This window comes from Salvia hispanica, chromosome 6 (assembly GCF_029641045.1).
Source record: "Salvia hispanica isolate PSC_SH4W2 chromosome 6, Shi_PSC_v1, whole genome shotgun sequence".
NCBI lineage: Eukaryota > Viridiplantae > Streptophyta > Magnoliopsida > Lamiales > Lamiaceae > Salvia > Salvia hispanica.
This window is the reverse complement of record NC_142697.1, coordinates 34596720-34618524: the sequence shown is the minus strand read 5'-3', so window position 1 is coordinate 34618524 and position 21805 is coordinate 34596720. Positions and strand designations below refer to the sequence as shown.

Below are 21805 nucleotides of genomic sequence, written 5' to 3'. Positions count from 1 at the left end.
ATTATGAGCTCATTTACAAGATTACAGATAGTGCACATCGGGTTTACATGATAAGGCCAAAAGCGAATACTACACAGCAAAGAAACTCTACAGAAACACAAAAATGTAGAACTAAAACGAGATAGCCTTTTCAGTTCCAAAACTCTTGAATGAGAAAAGGCTAGGAATGAAAATCTTGACATCGGTAGAGTAAACCATCCCATCAGTATCATTGAAGATACCTTCTTCCTGAGCAGTTCTTGTCTTGTTGGAGTGGTAGACAAGTCCATTTTCCAACAAAATCAAAACGTCACCATCTTTGAAAATTTTAATAAGATGAACATGTCATGCTATGCTTTGACCTAATCAAAGGAAAACGCTTCTCTCTGTTTTACTCTTTAAGCAGTTTATAAGGTACGATAATCAGCTCACTACGTCTCTGACGTCAACAACACGATGAAGTTCACCATTTCCCGTGTTTCCCGAAGGTGGACTACGATAGTCTGGCTGTCTTTAGTGACGAGGTTGACGAAGAGGGCAATAAACAAAAGTCTAATAAAAAAACATTTAATAGTCCAAATATAAAAAAAAGAGGCATTCGAATTTGATGACAAATACTAGTAACACATTACAGATGCATCTACACTGATTTATAGAAATTTAACCCATTGGCAAGAATTGAAATACATAATAACCGAAGAATTCATTAAATTAGCACATGATTCACCCCTTATACATGCTATGGGTGATGGTAACAATTTAGCTACTCATTATAAAACAAAATACACCAATGCAACACATTACAGATGCATCTACACTGGTTTATAGATCTTTAACCCATTGACAAGAATTGAAATACATAATAACCGAAAAATTCATTAAATTAGTGCGATAGGGTGATGGTAACAATTTAGCTACTCATTATAAAACAATATACACCAATGCATTGTCGACACATATATACTAGATAGGGCGGCTGGGTCGACAAAATGCACTGCACGAAAAATAAACCTTTGACACAGACACGAACATACAACAACAAAACACACATGTAGACAAACATTATGAACTAGAACGAGATCACATTCTCGACTCCAAAATTCTTGAGTGAGAAAAGGCTAGGAGTGTAAATCATGGCAGAGGCAACGTCATCATCTAGTGCTCCATCCGTAAGCATACTGAGTTGTTGAATACTTCTCGTCTTGTTGGAGAAGCAGACGAGGCTATTCTCAAACATAAACATCAAAACATCGCCATTTTTGAAAACTTTGATGGGACAAATATCCATAAGATTCCAAAAATCAAAGCTAAAATCAAAGGCAGTCCCTCAAAACATCCAACTTCACATCCACTGATCCACAGCAAGTCCAGGCTCAGCAAAACCATCTTAGCAGGAGTAGAGAAGATGCTAAAACATTCTGTTACGAGATCAAAAGCACGAATCCATAAGACATGAGCGGAATCAAACACTGTCCAATGGGGGTTTCCATTGCATACGATGTAAGCATTGAAACAGAATACGATAATGACACCTTAGACCCAACATAACTAGATAACGACAAATCTAAAATGGTGACTAGCATTATAAACTAGAATGAGATCACATTTTCAACTCCGAAACTCTCAAGTGAGAACAGGCTAGTAGCGAAAATTATGGCAAAAGTATGATGAGTAGTACTTGTTTTGTTGAGTAGAAATAATTTTGAGTAGTACTTGTTTTGTTGTAGTAGTAGATGAGCCGCCTTTGCCCCAACAACATCAAAACATCACTATCTTTGAAAACCTTGATAGGATAAACAAGGGTATATGCACCCCAAACTGAAAATAATTTGCAAACAAAACCAGTAGTCCTCAACTTGTAAACTTCAGTCCAAGATTCCTCGACTTGGTACTCCTTTATCAGCCAAATGACTATTTCATTGTCCCATGTGTAAGAATAACACAGGCAGTCCCCCAAAACATTCAACTCCTCCTGTGGAACTACCCCAGGATGAGGAGGACTAGAAAAGATGCTAAAACATTCTGTTTCAAAATCAAAACCACATAAAATGTGCATACACCGAGTAGAATCATATGCTGTCCAATGGAAGTTATCATTAAATACACCATGTCCATCTAGCACGAAATCACATTTTAACAACCAGAAGTGGGGCCGGCTTCAACGGGCCTCCATGTTCGTGTTCCGAGGGTGTATACATGATGAGAGCCATCACTGATACAGATGATCTTATATTGCTCACTTATTTTGCTGACACCGAATCCAAAAGTAAGCAGTTAGATTGAGATATATACCACGGGGCAGCATAGCTCGATATATTCACGAGTGATCGGATTGCATATGTAAAGAGGAACTTGCGGATATCCTGACTCTGAGTATAGATGAAGCAATCCATTAGCTGCGATACCTGTCATTGCTTTTGAGTATACGTGAGGGCTATCGAAATCTGTGAGCAGAGCTAGAGCGGGTGGGGTTTTCATTTTGGATTTGACGAAATCATCAGACTCCAAAAGATTGAGCCATGGTTTGCAAACGCATTTGCCGATTGAAATGCATCGGAGAGGGAGGCGTGAGAGGATATTTGTGGTGATTTCTGATGGTAAATTTGTGAAGAAATCTTGCTCCATTACTGCTAAAAATGGAATGCGTTTCTGCTATTTAAATTTCAAACACACTGAAGAAGAAGAAGAATGAGTGTATTTTGATTTTAGATTTATTATGTTTTTGCTTTGGTGAATTGAACAGCACTGGAAACTCAAAGGTCATAACAAGATAGAACGTCTGCATTTATAAAGCATTTGTTTGATATGAGCAGTACTTAAAATTTATTTAACCTTGAAACTTGGTGAATTTTTAATGTATTTATTTTTGAGAGACTTTTCACTTTTCAAATATTACTAATTCATATTTTTATATACAAAGTAATATAATAAGAATAACATTAGGATATTATTGTTACTCCTTTTGTCCTTGAAAAGTATGAACATTTGGCTAGACATGAATTTTAATGCATAATTGATAAATTAAGAGTGAGTTAGAAAAAAAAGTACTCCCTTTGTCCCACTATAGGAGTCCTGGTTGAGTTCGGCACATGTTTTAAGAAATGTAAAGGAAAGTTGGTGAAAAAACATAGTGGAATGTGAGTCCTACTTTTATATATTAGTTTTATAATAAAATGTGAGTGAAAAAAGGTGAGTGGAATATGGGGCTTATTACCAATTATGTAATATTCCAACCGGGACTCCTAAAGTGAGACATTCAAAAATGATAAACCGGAACTCCTAAAGTGGGACGGAGGGAGTAATTAATTAATTCTTTGAGCATCTCAAGGTAAATGGAGAGGTAAAATCATATAACTATCATATTTACCTTTTCTACATGAAAAATCATTCTCCCTAATGTGAGAGGTATTTGAAAAGGTATTTCTACCTCTCTATCAATGAAGAGATAAATCTTATAACCATCATATTTGTTTTCTTTTCATGAAAAACTATTCTCCAATGGAGAGGGAATTTGAGAAGGTGTTACACTTTATGGTTTTTAATATGGTTTTTAATGCATTTTGTACTATTGTTTTATTATTTAAAAAATAATTTACCTTTCTATATAGTATCCTTTTTCCTTTGGAACGTGTTACTTTTTGAAAAGCTATATTTCATTTTTTTAGAAGATAAATAGATGATATCTTCTTTCATTTACCTTTCCTTGTTGGAGAAGTTCTTAGTGGATAATGGTTCCCATCTCATTAGAGAGAAAAAAAGTTTTTCAAAACTAAAATGTTTATACTTTTCAGGGGCGGACTAAAATGAAAATTGTTCATATTATATTTCACTTTTTGAGAAGATAAATAGATGATATACTTCTTTCATTTACATTTCCTTGTTGGAGATACTCTTAGTGGATAATAAGTCCCACCTCATTTGAGAGAAAAAAAGTTTTTCAAAACTAAAATGTTTATACTTTTCAGGGGCGGACTAAAATGAAAATTGTTCATACTATATTTCACTTTTTGAGAAGATAAATAGATGATATACTTCTTTCATTTACCTTTCCTTGTTGGAGATGCTCTTAGTGGATAATGGGTCTCACCTCATTTGAGAGAAAAATGTTTTTCAAAACTAAAATGTTTATACATTTCAGGGGCGGACTAAAATGAAAGTTGTTCATACTATATTTCACTTTTTGAGAAGATAAATATATGATATACTTCTTTCATTTACCTTTCCTTATTGGAGATGCCCTTAGTGGATAATGGGTCTCACCTCATTTGAGAGAAAAATGTTTTTCAAAACTAAAATGTTTATACTTTTCAGGGGCGGACTAAAATGAAAATTGTTCATACTATATTTCACTTTTTGAGAAGATAAATAGATGATATACTTCTTTCATTTACCTTTCCTTGTTGGAGATGCTCTTTATGGATAATGGGTCCCACCTTATTAGAGAGAAAAAAAGTTTTTCAAAACTAAAATGTTTATACTTTCCAGGGGCGGACTAAAATGAAAATGGTTCATACTATAATTCACTTTTCGAGAAGATAAATAGGTTATATACTTCTTTCATTTACCATTCCTTGTTGGAGATGCTCTTAGTGGATAATGGGTCCCACCCTATTAGAGAGAAAATAAATTTTTCAAAACTAAAATGTTTATACTTTCCAAGGGCAGACTAAAATGAAAATGGTTCATACTATAATTCACTTTTCGAGAAGATAAATAGATGATATACTTCTTTCATTTACCTTTCCTTGTTGGAGATGCTCTTAGTGGATAATAAGTCCCACCTCATTTGAGAGAAAAAGAGTTTTTCAAAACTAAAATGTTTATACTTTTCAGGGGCGGACTAAAATGAAAATGGTTCATCCTATATTTCACTTTTCGAGAAGATAAATAGATGATATACTTCTTTCATTTACCTTTCCTTGTTGGAGTTGCTCTTAGTGAATAATGGGTCCCATTAGAGAGAAAACAAAGTTTTTCAAAACTAAAATGTTTATACTTCAAGGGCGGACTAAAATGAAAATTGTTCATATTTTTCATGGACGGAAGACATCAACAAATGCAACGAGGATCACCTGTGATATTTCCTACTCCATCTAAAAATAGTGCATATAAACTTTAAACGAGTTAGTTTTGAATTGAGAAAATACCCATGAATTCAAATAATTCTGCCCTCAAATGAGTCATGGGCATAATGATTAAGAAAAAGTTGGAATTTGAAAAGTGATGTGATGATTTTGTAGTACTTCCTCCGTTCTGCGATAGTTGAGTCATTTCTTTTTCTACACTCGTTTTAGATAAATGATAATAAATAGTTAAAGTAAAGAAATAGTAAAGTAAGAAAAAGAATAATGTAGAAAAGACTCTTCTCTACATTATTCTCTCTCTTACTTTATATTTTCTCCATTTTAACTATTTATTATCATTTTTTCAAAATTGAGTGCAGAAAATGAAATGACTCAACTACCGTGGAACGGACGGAGTAATATTCTTCAAAGTTCATTCTTGTTTTTTTACTTAAGTTTAAGCCTGTGTTTATTTATTAACCATTTAATATTATGTTTAATATATTTATTGATTTTGCACGGAATAAGTCATAGCGATATACTGATAGAGTTTGTTTGATTTGGCTTTGCAAAATTCATGTAGATTAACATTATGGACTACAAAGATTATAGACAACATCCCAAAATATATATACTATAAGATGAAGCCAATTCCGAACATGACATAGAAATCTTAGATCCAAACCAGTACTCAAAGTCCAAGATTCCTCAACTCTAGTACTTCATCGTCCAGATGACAAGTTCACCACCCCACATATATGTATAGCACAGGCAGTCACTCAAAACAGCCAAATCCCCAATAGGATCACCATCTCCCTCGGGAGGAAGAGAGAAGATGCTAAAACATTCCATTTCAACATCAAAACCACAAATCGTAAGACAAAAGGTTTGAGTTGAATCATATAGCTTCCAGTGTAATTTGCCATTATATAGAATGAGTTCACCATTATAGAATCTAAAACCAGAAACCGGGCCAGCTTCAAGGCGCTTCCACGTTCCTGTTCCGAGGGTGTATGCATGATAGCAATTGCGGGGCCCAATGACCTCACTAACACAGACCACCTTATATTGCTCACTTATTTTGCTCACACCCAATCCAAAACTCGGCGCCTCAAGCGGCCTGACCTCCGCAGGGAAGCCGATCATAATATATTCACGAGTCATCAGACTGCATATATAAAGAGGAGTAACTTGATCATCTGAATAGTTGTTATAAAATGAGCAGTACAGAAGAAGCAATCCATTTGCAGTGATAACTTCCATGAATACATAGTACGCGTGAGGGATATCGATATCTGTGAGCGGAATGTAGTGAAGATCATGGCTCTCGAGATCCGCTTCACCTTCGTCATCAATTTCAGAAATCGTGCACCGAATTTTCCGCCTCACCCACATCAAGCCTCCTAGGGAAGCTGGGGTTTAGATTTTGGATTTGGCGAAATCAAGAGAGCCGAGCATATTGAGCCATGGTTTGCAAACGCACTTACTGATTGCAATGCCTCGGATGGGGAGCCGAGAAAGGATGTTTGTGGTGATTTCTGATGGTAGGTTTGTGAAGAAATTTTGCTCCAATAATGAACACATACTTAAAAAATCTGATGAAGAAGAAGAGTCAGAGAGAGCTGCTTATATATACTGTGATTGTGATTCTCATAATGTATTGGAAACTTGAAAGGTCGCAATAAAGGGTTTTGATTTTATACGCCTTGGAAACTAGAATAGTCACAAGGGAAAGACCAACTAATCCTTACAAGTTACAATGCATTTGTTTAAACTTTGAAATTAATACTCCCTCCGTCCGTGAATAGGAGCGGTTCACTTTTACCATAAATGGTAATAAGGTTCCACCTTCCACTAACTCATTTCATTCACATTTCATTTAAAACTAATATATATAAGTGAGACATTTATTCCACTAACTTTTTTCCACCCATTTTTCTCAATATTTCTTAAACCTCGTGCCACCAAGAAATGAGACTCCTAATGGCGGACGGAGGGAGTACTTGTATTTGAAAAGATGAAGGGTAAATGAAGAGTTAAAAGAGATATAATCATTATATTTATTTTTTCTTCATAAAATTTAATACTCCACTGGATATAATATTTGAAGAGATATAATACATCTTTTATTTTAAGAAGATATCTTTAACTCACAAAAGGTAAAAAGTATTTGTTTGTCCTTTTAACTTACCTTCTTTTTTGGAATCCATTACTTTTTAAGAATATGTATTTATTTTATTTAGAAGGTAAATGAAAAAATATGTTCTCAATGTACTTTTTCCCTCGGAAAAGCTCTTATTAGTGTTGATATGAGTATTTCTATTCGAACTGTCCTATATTTCTCTTTTTGCGAATATATTTAATCTTTCTTGTTTTACTCTTTTTTTACATTATACTCTTTGGGGATACTCTCATTAACGTTGATATGAGCATTTGTTTGAAATGAATACTCAAATTTTGTGAGGGAAACGAGAAAAAGGTCACATATATAGAGAAAGACTAACTGCATCTCATAAAGCACTTGTTATAAAGTTGAAATGAATACTCGAAATTGTTTTATCCTCAAAACTTGGTGAATAAATATGTATTTGAAAGTTGAAACTACTTCGCCGGTGAATCATCCCTTTGGGGTAATATTACCGTTTTAAAAAAGAAAAATAAATAAATAAAATTTAAATTCAAACGGTAATATTACCGTTTTAAAATTTTAATTTTTAAATTATATTTCTCGGAAAATCGATTTTTTTTAAAAAAAGTTATTTATTGCATCAGCATGACGACGCCCTGCGGGCCACGCTTCACGCAAGAGCTCGCCACATGGCGCTGGCGCGTGGCGAGCTGGCTTGCCAGCTTCATCAAGGCGGAGGGACACGTGACCCGACGAGAGGACTGCATCGCTATTCTCGATGCTGGCTCGTCTCGCCGAGACGAGTCCGAGCCTGCATCGAGATGGCGATGCGGATGCTCTTAATTGGCGGAGAGAAAGATGGCGAGCCATCTTGTCCCTATGGAGACGGTGTGTAAGAGTGTAGAAAGTAATAAACCCACAATATTTTCTCTATATAATTCAAATCAGTCCTTATTTATTCAAGTCTCATAAAATCCTACATTACTTTTCATATTAGAGGGTTTGTTTCCCTGTTTAGTTTTTAGTTACTTTACTTTCCTAAGTTAGAGTGGCTTCCTATAAACATTTCATATTTAGAAGAGCTTGACATCTCTTAAAACAACAATAAGCTTCTTCGGAGGATTGTTCTTGTGTAAGTTTTAATTGCAGTTTTTTTCTTGTGTTTTTCGCTGTTCACTCTAATTTTGTGTTGAAGAGCCTTTCCTTCATGACAAACCCACGTATGACAAGATAAGAAAAGTCTTTCCACAAAAACGAACATGATTAAAATGTGATTTATTTTTTGTTGACACGACCGATAATACAAATCGTAGATTAACATTAGACTAGAACGAGATAATAATCAACAGCCTACATTAATATATACACTACCCTGACACGATAAATTCATTCGAATGAAAACTTTAAACAACAATTTCTATTTGACACGATAAGGCCAAACCCCAATACTAAAAAACAAACAAACATTCGACAAAAACACATAAATTTAGACTAAGATTATGGACTAAAACAAGATCACATTCTTGAGACCCAAACTCTTAAGTGAAAGAAGGCTAGGATTGAAAATCTGGGCATAACCCTTCTTTGCATCTGCATCCTTCAACATATTGACTCGTCGAAGTGTTCTTGTTTTGTTGGAGTAGTAGACTAAAATAGAATGGTCTAGCATCATCAAAACATCACCATCTTTGAAAAGTTTAATTGCAGCCACATGCATATATCGCGTATTAAAATTAGATATATCTAAACCAGCAGTGCTCATCTTGTACTCTACGGTCCAAGATTCATCGACTTGATATTCCTTCATCATCCAAATGACAATTTCATTATTGCGTGCATAATAAGAATAACACAAGCAATCCCTCAAAACAGATAAACTCCCTGATCTATCTCCCGTAGGAGGATAAGAGAAAATGTCAAAACATTCTGTTTCAACATCAAAACTACAAAATGTCCATATATTATTCCTCGAATCATATGCTGTCCAATGGAGGTTGTGATTACATGAAATAGCTCGACCAAGAAGACTGTAAACAGAAGCAGGATCGGCTTCAACGCGCCTCCATGTTCCTCTTCCGAGGGTGTATACACAATGAAAGTCCGAATTAATCCAAATTACCTTATATTTCCTACTTATTTTGCTCACACCGAATCCAAATTGCAACGACTGATACGGAGTGTAGTCATCAGGGTAACTGAGCTCAGTATATTCACGATTGATCAGATTACATATGTAAATACCTCTCAGTAAAGGTGAGTAGAAAAGAAGCAACGCATTAGCAGTGACACACTGAATTAATCCTGTGCTTCTGTGAGGGATCACCAAATCTGTGAGCGGATGGTAGTAAAGATCGTGGCTCTCAAGATCGGCTTCGTCTTCGTCTTCGTCTTCAATTTCGATAATCTTACACCGGGTTGAGTCCTGCCCCCGGTAAAATAGAACTAGGGCGGGTGGGGTTTTGATTTTGGATTTGACAACATCGAACAGATCGCGCCATGATTTGCAAACAGATTTGCTGATTGCAAGGCTTCGGATAGAGAGGCGTGACAGGATTTCAGTGGTAATTTCTGATGGTAGATTTGTGAAGTAATCAACCTCCATTAATGGACGCAGATTTGGACTGAATAAACTGCTTAAACACACTTATGATGAAGAAGAAATTAGAGGCGTGTATTTTGTGATTAAGAATTAATTAGGGTTTTAACTTGACTTGAAAATTAATCTACATTATATATAATTTAAAATACATTTAAATATATTACATAGACATAAAATACATTTAAATAATCTATTTTTTTTTCTCTTTTTATAGTAAAATCTAAGTCACCTTAGAGCATTAGCAACTCAGCTCGTCGCCCGTCTTGAGCTCCTCTCGCTGAGATGATCCAACGGCGAGCCGAAAAATCCTGTGTCATCTTGTGGAGAGAAAGATGGCGAGCCATCTAGTCCACATGGCACGTTCCTATAGGGCGGTATATAGGAGTGTAGAAAGTAATAATCGCTCCAAATTAGCTCTATATAATTCAAATCAATCCTTATTTATTCAAATCTCATAAAATCCTATCTTTACTTAATTTAAATGATAGAAAAGATCATGCATATCAATAATTAAGCCTACAGGCCTGCAATCACTTGACATCCAATCTTCATCCTTACCAAGCATGGTGATGCTGATTGATATCACAGTCCCTGCTACCTTATCTGGTAGATCCTCGAATTCGAAACCTACCACACATGTGTGCAAAATTATGAACTAAAACAATATCACATCCTCGAATTCAAAATTCATGAGTGAGAAAAAAGGCTAGGAGTGAAATCAGGGGCCGTAAAGGAAACCCACAACTGCATCCTTAAACATACCGATGATAAGTTTTTAGTTAATTTACTTTCCTAGGTTAGAATTGCCTCCCATAAACATTTCCTATTTAAAAGAGCTTGACATCTCTTAAAACAAAAATAAGCTTCTTCGGAGTTGTTCTTCTTAAAGGTTTAATTGTAGTTTTTATCTTGTGTTCTTCTCTGTTCACTTAATTTTGTGTTAAAGAGCTTTCCCTTCAAAATAAACCCGTAGATGAAAAGATAAGAAAAGTCTGAGCACGAAACCAAACACGATAACAATGTGATTTAATTTTTGTTGACACTACCTGATATCAAAAAAGGTAGATTAACCTTACTGACTAGAACGAGATAATAATCAAGAGCCCACGTAAATATAAACACTAGCTAAGCCTGACCCAAAAACCGAACCCGAACACTAGACGACAAAGAAGCATTAAAACCCAAAAACTACACCACAAGTCCACAAACAAACCTTCCACACAAACACACAAATGTAGACTAACTAAATAGAGATCAAGTTTTCAAATCTGAAATTCTTGAGTGAGAAAAGGCTAGGAATGAAAATCAAGGCACTAGCGTAATCCTTCCCAGCGGCATCCTTATACATACCAACTTGTTGAACACCAACTTGTTGAACAGTTCTTGTCTTGTTGGAGTAGTAGCCGAACTGATTATCGTCCAGCAACATCAAAATGTCGCCATCTTTGAATAGTTTAATTAGTTCAACACACATATAATTCCAATCAAATCTAGAAGCCCAACTTAAATTAGAAACATTACTACTTATCTTGTGCAATATGGTCCTAGATTCCTCGACCTGGTATTCCTTCATCAACCAAATGACAATATCATCTTCCCATGCCTATGAATAACACAGACAACTCCCCGGTTAGATAGCCACGTCCATCATCTACAGGCGGAGGAGGAGAGAAGATGCCAAAACATTCGTTTTCAAGATTAAAACCACAAACCCATAAGGTATGAGCCAAATCATGTTCTCCTCCTATCCAATGGAGGATGCCATTATAAACAATGTATCCACCTCCATAGATTCGGAGACAAGAAGTAGCGCAAGCTTCAACGCGGTTCCATGTTCATGTTCCAAGGGTGTATACATGATGACAAGAGTCGGATATCGCCTCTACATTGACACAGAGCACCTTATATTGCCCGCTAATTTTGCTCATTCCAAATCCATAACTAAGCACATCATATACATCATCATCATCATCATCATCATCATCATCATGTTCTAAGATGTACCCCCTCCGTCCACGAATAAGAGTCCCGTTTTTCCATTTTGGTCCGTCCACGAATAGAGTCCCGGTTCATAATTACCATAAATGGTAAAGAGACCTCACATTCCACTAACTCATTCCACTTACATATCATTTAAAACTAATATATACAAGTGGGACCCCTATTCCACTAACTTTCTTCCACCCACTTTTCTTAACATTTCTTAAAACCCGCGCCATTTAGAAATGGGACTCTTAATCGTGGACGAAGGGAGTATTCCTCAGGGCCCAGAGCTCGATATATTGACGAGTGATCGGATTGCATATAAAAAGAGGAATTTGAGCAAACCCTAACTTTGAGTATAGAAGAAGCAATCCATTTGCAGCCATACCTAGTGTTACTGAATTTTGGTCTCTAATTTCGAAATGTGTGAGCAGAATGTAGTGAAGATCGTGGATATCTAGATCGGCTCCGTCTTCGTCTTCAATTTCGAAAAATGAGCACCGAGTTGAGCTCATCTGCGTTAAGAGAGCTAGAGCGGCTGGGGTTTTGAATTCGAAATCGTCGGAATCGATCAGATTGGGCCATGGTTTGCAATCGTCAGAGGGAGTATTACTATTGTTTTCCTTATTTTCGAAATTAACTATTTTGTACTCTTAATTTAAAAAGACATCGTTATTTTTAAATTCTGAAAAATGCAGAAAAATTCAGGTTTCGCTGCCATGTTGGAACAAGGGCGCCATGGTTAAAGGCAACCAACGAGACGGCGGGCAATTGAGCTCCTTATGTCTCGTTTAGGCAATGCTTGAAAGCACGACGCTCAAAATGCTAAGCAAGCACACAATCGAGCATAATGCATCAAAAAACGGACAATGTTAGTTCGATGATTAAACGCTTGATCGAGCATACTCGACCCCTCAATGGTCGGTAAGCACGATCGAGCATCTTGAATCAATTAATAGTTCAATGCTCAATACTTAGTTGTAAATTTGGAATTTTTTATTCTTATCGTTCGTTTGCAAATAAGGAAAACAGAAACATTAAAGCTTAAAGCTAATGATGTTCTATGAATGAACTTTGCCGATCGCGTAACATTTACATACTCAATTAGGTCAATGATACCATATGTCATGAAAATTTACGTATAGATAAATACACATATGGAAGATTAGTTAACATTCTTTAAACGATTGGACGACCAAGATATATAAGTAAACTAACAATTGACGAATAAGTTGCAATTTTTTTTTACATTCTAGCACATTATCAGAAGAATCTTTCAATGAAAACTAATTTCATGCGGTCAAGAGAATCGGTTACTATCAATCGTGAAAGGAGAAGAGAGGCAGTGGTAAACAATAATTAATTTCTATATATAATTATTTGCATTTAAACGCATAAAATTGCTGTTCACGGCAACCAGGCATGAACCCATGCTTCGTCAACCCAAAAATTACGCAGAAGTTTCTGGAGAAGAATATCCCCTCGATGCAGGAAAACCCAACCGGCCTCTCTACAAAGCTCTCATCAGATATGTATAATATCTGAAGTCTCACAATTCCACTATTGTAACAACTATGTGTATAATATCACAATAAATTCATTTGAATGAAAACTTTGAACTACAGTTTCTATTCGACACGACAAAGCCAAACCCGAATACTAAAAGAGAAACAAACTTTCGACGAAAACACATAAATGTAGACTAATATTATGGACTAAAACGAGATCACATTCTCGAATCCCAAACTCTTGAGTGGGAGAAAGCTAGGATTGAAAATCAAGGCATAACCCTTCTTTGCATCTGCATCCTTCAACACATTAACTTCTTGAAGATTTCTTGTCTTGTTGGAGTAGTAGACTAGAATAAAACTGTCTAGCAACATCAAAACATCACCATTTTTAAAAAGTTTAAGTGCTTCAACAGATATATATTGATTAAGAATAGATAAATCTAAACCAGTAGTACTCATCTTGTACTCTATGGTCCAAGATTCATCGTCTTGGTATTCCTTCATCATCCAGATGATAATTTCATTGTTTTTGTGTGTGTGGTCAGAATAACACAGGCAGTCCCTCAAAACAAACAATTTCCATATCTAATGGGAATAGGAGGAAGAGAGAAGATGCTAAAGCATTCTGTTTCAATGTCAAAACCACAAACTTTCCATATGCGATTCCTCCAATCATACGCTATCCAATGGAGGTTGTCATTACATAAAATGGGTACACCCAGGAGACTGAAAGCAAAAGCAGCTCTGGCCTTAACGCGCCTCCATATTCTTGTTCCGAGGGAGTATACATAAAGAGAGTTGGACCAAGCGGCCGCATTGACCATCTTATATTGCCCACTGATTTTGCTCACACCGAATCCAAATTGCAGCACACAAGTCGGGTTGTACTCAGGGTAACTGAGCTTGGTATATTCATGAGTGATCAGATTGAATATGCAAAGAGGAATACCTTGTGTAGATTACGAGTACAGAAGAATCAATCCATTAGCAGTGGAACCTACCATACTTCCTGTGCTTCTTCCGTGAGGGATCACCAAATCTCTGTTCTTCTCCACATCAACTTCGTCTTCGTCTTCAATTTCGCTAATCTTGCACCGAGTTGAGTTATTACCCTGGTAAATTCGAACTAGGGTGGTTGGGGTTTTGATTTTGGATTTGACGAAATCGAACAGATCGCGCCATGCTTTGCAAACGGATTTGCTGATTGCAAGGCTTCTCATAGTGAGGCGTGACAGGATTTCGGTGGTGATTTCTGTTGGTAGATTTGTGAAGTAGTCAAGCTCCATTATTGAGAAGTAGCTGCGTATATTTGTGAATCAAGTATTAGGGTTCTTATCAACACAATTTATATCTGTTTATTTACATTTTTAAGTCAAATAATATATTATACATTTTGAATATAATTTATTTTTAAAGTTGTTAATTAAAGCTTCTGAATCCTTTTTATATCTTAGTAAATATTGTCTTTCCTTCTTTCTAAGAGTGTCGTTTTATGACTTAATTTGGCTGAGATATTCCAAAAAAGGATTACGACTCAATTTGGCTGGGATATTCCAAAAAGAAATACAACTCAATTTGGTTGGAACGGAAGGAGTATAATAAATCTATTATTTTATGTTTTATATTTATTTTGTATATGCGATCAATGGTCAGAATGACTCTTCAAATTATGCAAAAGTATTCGAATCTATTATCCAAATTGTCTCATGAATAATTTTGCTCTTTTAAGTTGAATTCCTGGCTCAGCCACAAGCACAGTATACAGCTGCGTATCCACCACCACTCGATGCAATAAGCAGGTGTGAGATGGCATCAAGAGATTCACGTTGACTCGATTAGATAATAGCAAAACTACAAATGTAGATTAATATTATGAACTAGAACAAGGTTATAAAAAGCATCCCACAATATATACTAGCTAGGCCCGTCAAATAATGCATGGCAACGACACAATAAAGCCAAGTCTGATTGCGGTTTTGATTATGGGAAATCTGAAGTAAATGCTATGACTTTTGGAAAATGTTGTGAAGATATGAATTGGAGACACTATGGGAATATAATTGCTTTTGTTTAACCATGAGGCATGATGGCGATTGGCGAATGTGATGAATATTGAAATATGATTGTGAACTTGTATTGCTTGGGATAGCAGAGCTCGATATATTCACGAGTGACATGATTACATATCTTAATAGGATTATTGTCATATGAGCGTAGAAGAAGCAATCTATGAGTGGATACCTCTTATTAATGAATTGTGAGGGATAAAATATGATGTGAGCGGATGGTAGTGAAGAACATGGTGCTCCACATCGGCTTCGTCTTTGTCTACAAATTCCAAAATTGTGCACCGAGTTGACTTCATCTCCATCGGCATCAACCAAGCTAGGGCGGGTGGGGTTTCCACTTGGGAAAGATGGGATTTGACAAAATCAACGGACTCGAGTAGATTGAGCCATGATTTGCAAACGCATTTGCTGATGGCAACGCTACGGATAGGGAGCAGTGAGAGGATTAGACTAAGCACTTCTCAAACACACTGAAGAAGAAAAAACAAGTGGAAGCAGCGGATGTGTGTATGTTTTGTGAATAACGCCCAATAACTATGATCTACTTCCTAGGATACATTCATCAAATTCCCTTATGGAATATGTCGGGGTGTGGAAGGTAATAATCCTACCGAATTTGCACTATGGTTAAATCAATTTCTAATTAATTCAAATTTCATAAAATCTTAATTTAATTTAGTTGAAAGAAAGATCGTGCATAACTACAAGACTAAAGTCCAAATTTGATCATTTACATTTGTGATGATTTTATAACTTAAATTAATTAGGCCTAATTAGATTCATAATTAAATATCTAATTTTGTCATACCACGTTTGACTAATAAATTTTTAACAAAAATGCTAATTATGGACCAAAACATATATTTGGATCCAAAAGGTATAGGACCAAATTTTTTTAAAAGAAAATGTGAGAGACCTAATTTGGACATAATCACCATGGTGACTTGCAATCACTTGACATCCAATCTCCATCATTTCCATGCATGATGATTGATATCACCATCTCCACTCGTCCCCATTTTTGTTGCTTACCAGTTCACACCCACCGGTTGGAGATAGTCTTCACACTCTTCTGCATCCCGGCAAAGACCTCAGCACTGAAAAAATTGCTCTTCTGGCGACAGTTTCCATCACGATAGTCCGTGGGCTCAGTTCCTTGAAGTTTTCAGGCATATTCTATCAGTTAACGAGTTGAGTTACTCCCCCAGTAATTAAATCGAACTAGGGCGGGTGGGGTTTTGATTTTGGATTTGACAAAATCGAACAGATCGCGCCATGATTTGCAAACGGATTTGCTGATTGGAAGGCTTCGGATAGAGAGGCGTGTCAGGATTTCTGATGGTAGATTTGTGAAGTAGTCAAGCTCCATTATTGAGAAGTAGCTGCGTATATTTTGTGAATTAAGAATTAGGGTTCTTATCAACCATATTTATATCTGTTTATTTACTTTTTAAGTAAATTAATATTGCATACATTTAAATATTATTCATTTTTAAATATTATTGTATGCAAAAATCTGGTCGACATGATAAGGCCGTACCCGAACACTACATAGCAAATGAACCTTAGAACCTAATCCCTACACGACAAAGAAACTTCACACGAACACATAAATGTAGACTAATACGAGATCACATTTTCAATTCCAAAACTCTTGAGTGAGAAAAGGCTAGGAGTGAAAATCTTGACACAGGTATAGTAATCCGTCGAAGCAAGACCCTTAAATATCCCGACTTCTTGAGTAGATTTTGTCTTGTTGGAGTGGTAGATGAGTTGCATGTTTAACAACATCAAAAAGTCACCATCTTTGAAAAGTTTGATAGGATAAACCGCCTTTTCCTCCAAAGTACCCAACTTGTATTCGATGGTCCAAGATTCATTGACTCTATATTCCTTCATCAACCATACAACAATTTCATCTTCCCACGTGTAAGAAAAACACAGGCAGTCCCTCAAAACACTCAACTCCACATCACACACATCATCCACAGTTAGAAAAGGTCCATCGTCACCAATAGTAGGAGCAGAGAAGATGCTAAAACATTCTGTTTCAACATCAAAACCACAAATCCGCAAAGACGGTCGAACCAAATCATGGAGATTGCCGTTACACACAACGTGTCCATCTAAATAGAATCTGAAGCCAGAAGCAGCACCGGCTTCAACGCGCCTCCATGTTCCTGTTCCGAGGGTGTATACAAAATGAGAGTCGGAGCCAGCGCCCGCATTGATACAAATTACCTTATATTGCCCACTTATTTCGCTCACACCAAATCCCAAACTCAACATAAAATCATCTGAGATGTATTCATCAGGGCAGCAGAGCTCGATATATTGACGAGTGAGAGGATTGCATCTGTAAATAGGGGTTACAGGTTTAACTAACTCTGACTGAAGAAGAAGCAATAGCAATAGACGGGCCAGCCACCGCCGTGCGGTTCGGCAGTCAGCTGGGAACCTATTGGGGTTGGCCGAGAGGCGCTCGGCGATGGCTAGGCGGTCTCTCGATTAAGTATTTATGCTCAGCCGCACACCACTCTATGCTCGATCGGCATTAATAGAGCTAAGTGAGAGAGGTTTGAGCCACATAAAGATGGGAACTTCATGAAATAGGAGAATGAATAACATCTATAGTGACAAAATGAGTGTACAATGATAGTTGAATGTTTTTAAGAATCCATGTGACTCAAGAACTTGTTTAACAATTCCTTTTTCAAATTACCTTTTCCCAACCATATTCCATTACAAACACAAACTAAAATCAAGAATTCATCAAAATAAAAGAGAAAAAGCAAGATACAACTGTGTAAATCTGTTTTGACTTAATCAAAGGAAAACATTTTTTCCTCTGTTTTCCTATGTGGTCAATCTACAAGATACTAAAATCAGTTCACTTCGTCACCAACGTCAACAGCAACGAGAAAGTTTCCCGTTCGCTGTGCTTCATGGACGAGAACTACAACCATCCGGTTGTCCGCAGCGACGGCCAGGAAGTTCTTAATAATCGCCGCTGCGATGGCTGCTCTTGTATATGCCAAAAGCACACAAAAACTGCCTCCTCATTTAGTTATGAAGATTGAATGAAATTATAAACTAAAGAATTTGAATAATCACACAAATGGAAGCACAAATCAGAAATAGATGTTTCAACTCAGAATCAACATTGCTCTTAACAATACACAATAAAGAAACCTTCAACATAGACACGACCATATAAACACATAAGTAGAGGAACATCATGAACTAGAACGAGATCACATTCTCGACTCCAAAATTCTTGAGTGAGAAAAGGCTAGGAGTGTAAACCATGGCAGGGGCAGCATCATACATTGAAGGTCCACCTATAGTCATACCAACTTGTCGAATAGTTCTTGTCTTATTGTGGAGTAGTAGATGAAGTACTTCTCGCTAAGAAACATCAAAACATCACCATTTTTGAAAACTTTGATTGGACGAACAGGCATCAAATCTAATTCAAAAACAAAACCAAAATTTTATGATCCAATCATGTCTTATATAGCTATAAGACAATAATTACAATTCCTTTTCCAAATCACCTTTTTCGAGCCCAATTCCATAACAAACACAAAATATAATCAAGAAATCATCACAACAAAATAGAAAAAGAAGAAACAAATGTGTAATCTGTTTTTACCTAATCAAAGTAAAACAATTTCTCTCTGTTTCCCTCTGTTGTCAATCAACAGGAAAATCTGTTCACTTTGCCTGCGACGTCAACAGCAACGAGGTAGCTCCCCGTTCGCCATGCCTCCCAGGGGCAAATGACGAAACACAACAACAAGGATCAAGAGAGCACCGGCACTGAAATCGCGAATGTAGACTCAGTGACACTGGTGCTACCAACAGATCCCTCCACATCAGCTTTAGGCCTCGGGGCCGTTCAATGGCCATGATCCCTTCCAACATCTGCACAACTGCTAGAACTGTTCTTGATTGTGAAGTTTGAATAAAATTGTAAACTAAAGAATTTGAACAATCATACAAATGGAGGCACAAATCCCAAATAGATATGTCAACTTAAAATCAACATTGTCAGGTCGTCACGATGCACTACATAATAAAGAAACCTTCGACACAGACACAACCATACAACAACAAAACAATATGTGGACTAACATTATGAAACTAGAACGATATCACATTCTCAACCCCGAAACTCTTGAGTGAGAAAAGGCTAGAAGTGTAAATCATGGCACATGCCTCGTCATCCTCTGAAGTTCCTTCCGTAAGCCTACAGACTTCTCGAAGATTTCTCGTCTTGCTGGAGTAGTAGATGAGGCACTTCTCTTCCAAAAACATGATCACATCACCGTTTTCGAAAAGTTTGATTGGATAAACATTCATAAGTTTCCAATGACAATCATCAATACCACAATCAATATCAATACTAATATGGTACATCATGGTCCAAGATTCCACGACTCGGTGTTCCTTCATCTGCCAGATGACAACCTTATCGTCCAATGTATAGGACAAACACAGGCAGTCCCTCAAAACATTAAACCTGAAATCGATAGCATGTCGATCTTCGGTAAGTCCATCTATTGCAGGTGCAGAGAAGATGCTAAAACGTTCCGTATCGAGATCAAAAGCACAGATAGACATGTTTTCAGCAGAATCTTCCACCGTCCAATGGAGGTTGCCGTTACACTCAATATAAGCATGGAAACAGAATATGAAACTGGAAGTGGCGCCAGCTTCAACGCGCCTCCATGTTCCCGTTCCATCATCCGCGTTAACGCAGACAATCTTATATTGCCCACTTATTTCGCTCACACCAAATCCGAAACTCAACAAATAAGCCGAGACGTATTCAGCAGGGATAAAGAGGTCAATATATTCACGAGTGATCGAATTGCATGCATAAATACGAAGCTCTACCAACGTCTGTATAAGGAGCAATCCGTTAAGTCTCCTGATCTCGACATCTTTCAAATTTGTTTCCGAGAGGGATTTCGAAATCTGTGATTGGGCGGAATCGAAGAGCGTGGCTCTCAACATCGGATTCGTCTTCGTCTTTGAATTTGAAAACGGTGCACTGAGTTGACTTCGTCAAGGACATCAATTGAGCTAGGGCGGGAGGGGTTTTGATTTTGGATTTGGCGAAATCATCGGATTGAAGGAGATTGAGCCATGGTTTGCAGACGCATTTGCTGATTGAAATGCTTCGGAGAGGGAGACGTGAGAGGATGTTGGTGATGAGTTCCGATGGTAGATTACTGAAGAAATCACGCCTCCCCATTAATGGTGGAAATTGACTAAAGAAGAAGTGGCCGCTGCGTTGTGTGAATAAGAATTAGGGTTTCTTCTCTTCATTTCTTATATACTACTAACAAAATATATGAACTATTTCAACTTGAACGAGCTTTCTAATTTAGAAATCCTTTTTCTGATATATATGCCATTTTTCACTAAAAATACCTCAATTACTTTTTATCCAAAAATTTAAAATTATATTTAAGAGGCTAAATTATTTAGTTCAACGATTCAGGTATTCAACAATTTTTATGTCCGAATCAGATCAGACAACAAGCACATTATCCATCGAACCAGATGTAAGCTGATCAAGTTTTCAAAACAGAAAGACAAGTGTTTCTAACTACATAGTTCATTTTTGTTAGTTCCACTATAGTTTCCAACAATTATATATATAAGCCTGACGACATGATAAGGCCAAACTCGAACAACACACGATAAGAAAACCTTACAAACGAACATGGAGACGATTTAGATTGACATTATCAACTAGAACGATATAATTACAAAGAGCATTTATACTAGCCTCGTCAGTCATATAGAATATGTCAGATGATAAAGCTAAATCTTAACACCAAACGATAAAGAAACTTTAGACACAAGCATAACTAGATAACGACAAAACTAAAATGCTGACTAACATTATACACTAGAATGAGATCACTTTTTCAACTCCGAAACTTTTTAGTGAGAATTCGACAAGCAGATTGAGCCAGGTTTGCAAACGCACTTGCTGGTTGCAATGCCTCGGATGGGGAGCCAAGAGAGGATTTCTGCGGTGATTTCTGATGGTAGATTTCCCAACAAATCACATTCAATTATTTGACACAGATTTGGACTTAATCACTGCTTAAAAAATCTGATGAAGAGAGAGCTGCTTATATATTGTGATTGTGATTCTCATGATGTAAGCCCTTGGAAACTAGAACAGTCAAAAGGGAAAGACCAACCAACTCATTTCTTTTAAGTTACTACAATGCATTTGGTTGAACTTTGAAATGAATACTTTTTGTGTTTGAAAAGATTAATAATCTTCCAGTCTTATAGCATTTCCAAGGAAAATGGTAAATTAAGAGGTAAGGAAAAATTACTATTATATTTATCTTTTTCTATAAAAGTTAATGGTCCAATGGAAATAATAGTTGAGGAGGTATTATACATCTTTCATCTTTTTCATTTTAAGAATTATTTTACCT

General features: G+C 36.5%; 5 protein-coding genes across 5 annotated transcripts; all 5 read right to left on the bottom strand.

The window, feature by feature from the left end:
* Positions 1 to 1048: 1048 nt before the first annotated feature.
* Positions 1049 to 2604, bottom strand: LOC148923686 (uncharacterized). Its single transcript, XM_089061583.1, has 5 exons — positions 2267 to 2604; positions 2121 to 2191; positions 1822 to 2001; positions 1405 to 1543; positions 1049 to 1286 (listed from the first exon to the last, which is right to left on the bottom strand). The coding sequence occupies exons 1-5, from the start codon at positions 2602 to 2604 to the stop codon at positions 1049 to 1051; spliced, it is 966 nt and encodes a 321-aa protein (XP_088917709.1).
* Positions 2605 to 5756: 3152 nt separating this feature from the next.
* LOC125206697 (uncharacterized) lies at positions 5757 to 6437 on the bottom strand. Its single transcript, XM_048105936.1, has one exon. It carries the CDS (start codon positions 6435 to 6437, stop codon positions 5757 to 5759), a length of 681 nt encoding a protein of 226 aa, XP_047961893.1.
* A 2237-nt stretch (positions 6438 to 8674) lies between these two features.
* On the bottom strand, positions 8675 to 9772 carry LOC125206696 (uncharacterized). The gene is made up of 2 exons (XM_089060411.1): positions 9412 to 9772; positions 8675 to 9096 (listed from the first exon to the last, which is right to left on the bottom strand). Exons 1-2 carry the CDS (start codon positions 9770 to 9772, stop codon positions 8675 to 8677), a joined length of 783 nt encoding a protein of 260 aa, XP_088916537.1.
* Positions 9773 to 16952: 7180 nt separating this feature from the next.
* LOC125206695 (F-box protein At3g07870-like) lies at positions 16953 to 18068 on the bottom strand. The gene is made up of 2 exons (XM_048105934.1): positions 18055 to 18068; positions 16953 to 17688 (listed from the first exon to the last, which is right to left on the bottom strand). The coding sequence occupies exons 1-2, from the start codon at positions 18066 to 18068 to the stop codon at positions 16953 to 16955; spliced, it is 750 nt and encodes a 249-aa protein (XP_047961891.1).
* A 1410-nt stretch (positions 18069 to 19478) lies between these two features.
* On the bottom strand, positions 19479 to 20354 carry LOC125206693 (F-box protein At3g07870-like). Its single transcript, XM_048105933.1, has one exon. The coding sequence runs from the start codon at positions 20352 to 20354 to the stop codon at positions 19479 to 19481; it is 876 nt and encodes a 291-aa protein (XP_047961890.1).
* Between the last annotated feature and the right edge of the window lie 1451 nt (positions 20355 to 21805).

Coding starts and splice junctions, on each gene's coding strand:
- LOC148923686 (XM_089061583.1), bottom strand. CDS start 2,604: ATGGAGCAAGATTTCTTCACAAATTTACCATCAGAAATCACCACAAAT. Junction 1,544..1,821: donor TTACAAGTTGAGGACTACTG/GTTTTGTTTGCA, acceptor TCACCATTTTAG/ATTTGTCGTTATCTAGTTAT. Junction 1,287..1,404: donor GGATTCGTGCTTTTGATCTC/GTAACAGAATGT, acceptor CTTTGATTTTAG/CTTTGATTTTTGGAATCTTA.
- LOC125206697 (XM_048105936.1), bottom strand. CDS start 6,437: ATGTGGGTGAGGCGGAAAATTCGGTGCACGATTTCTGAAATTGATGAC.
- LOC125206696 (XM_089060411.1), bottom strand. CDS start 9,772: ATGGAGGTTGATTACTTCACAAATCTACCATCAGAAATTACCACTGAA. Junction 9,097..9,411: donor CTACTCACCTTTACTGAGAG/GTATTTACATAT, acceptor ATGTTGAAACAG/AATGTTTTGACATTTTCTCT.
- LOC125206693 (XM_048105933.1), bottom strand. CDS start 20,354: ATGTTGAGAGCCACGCTCTTCGATTCCGCCCAATCACAGATTTCGAAA.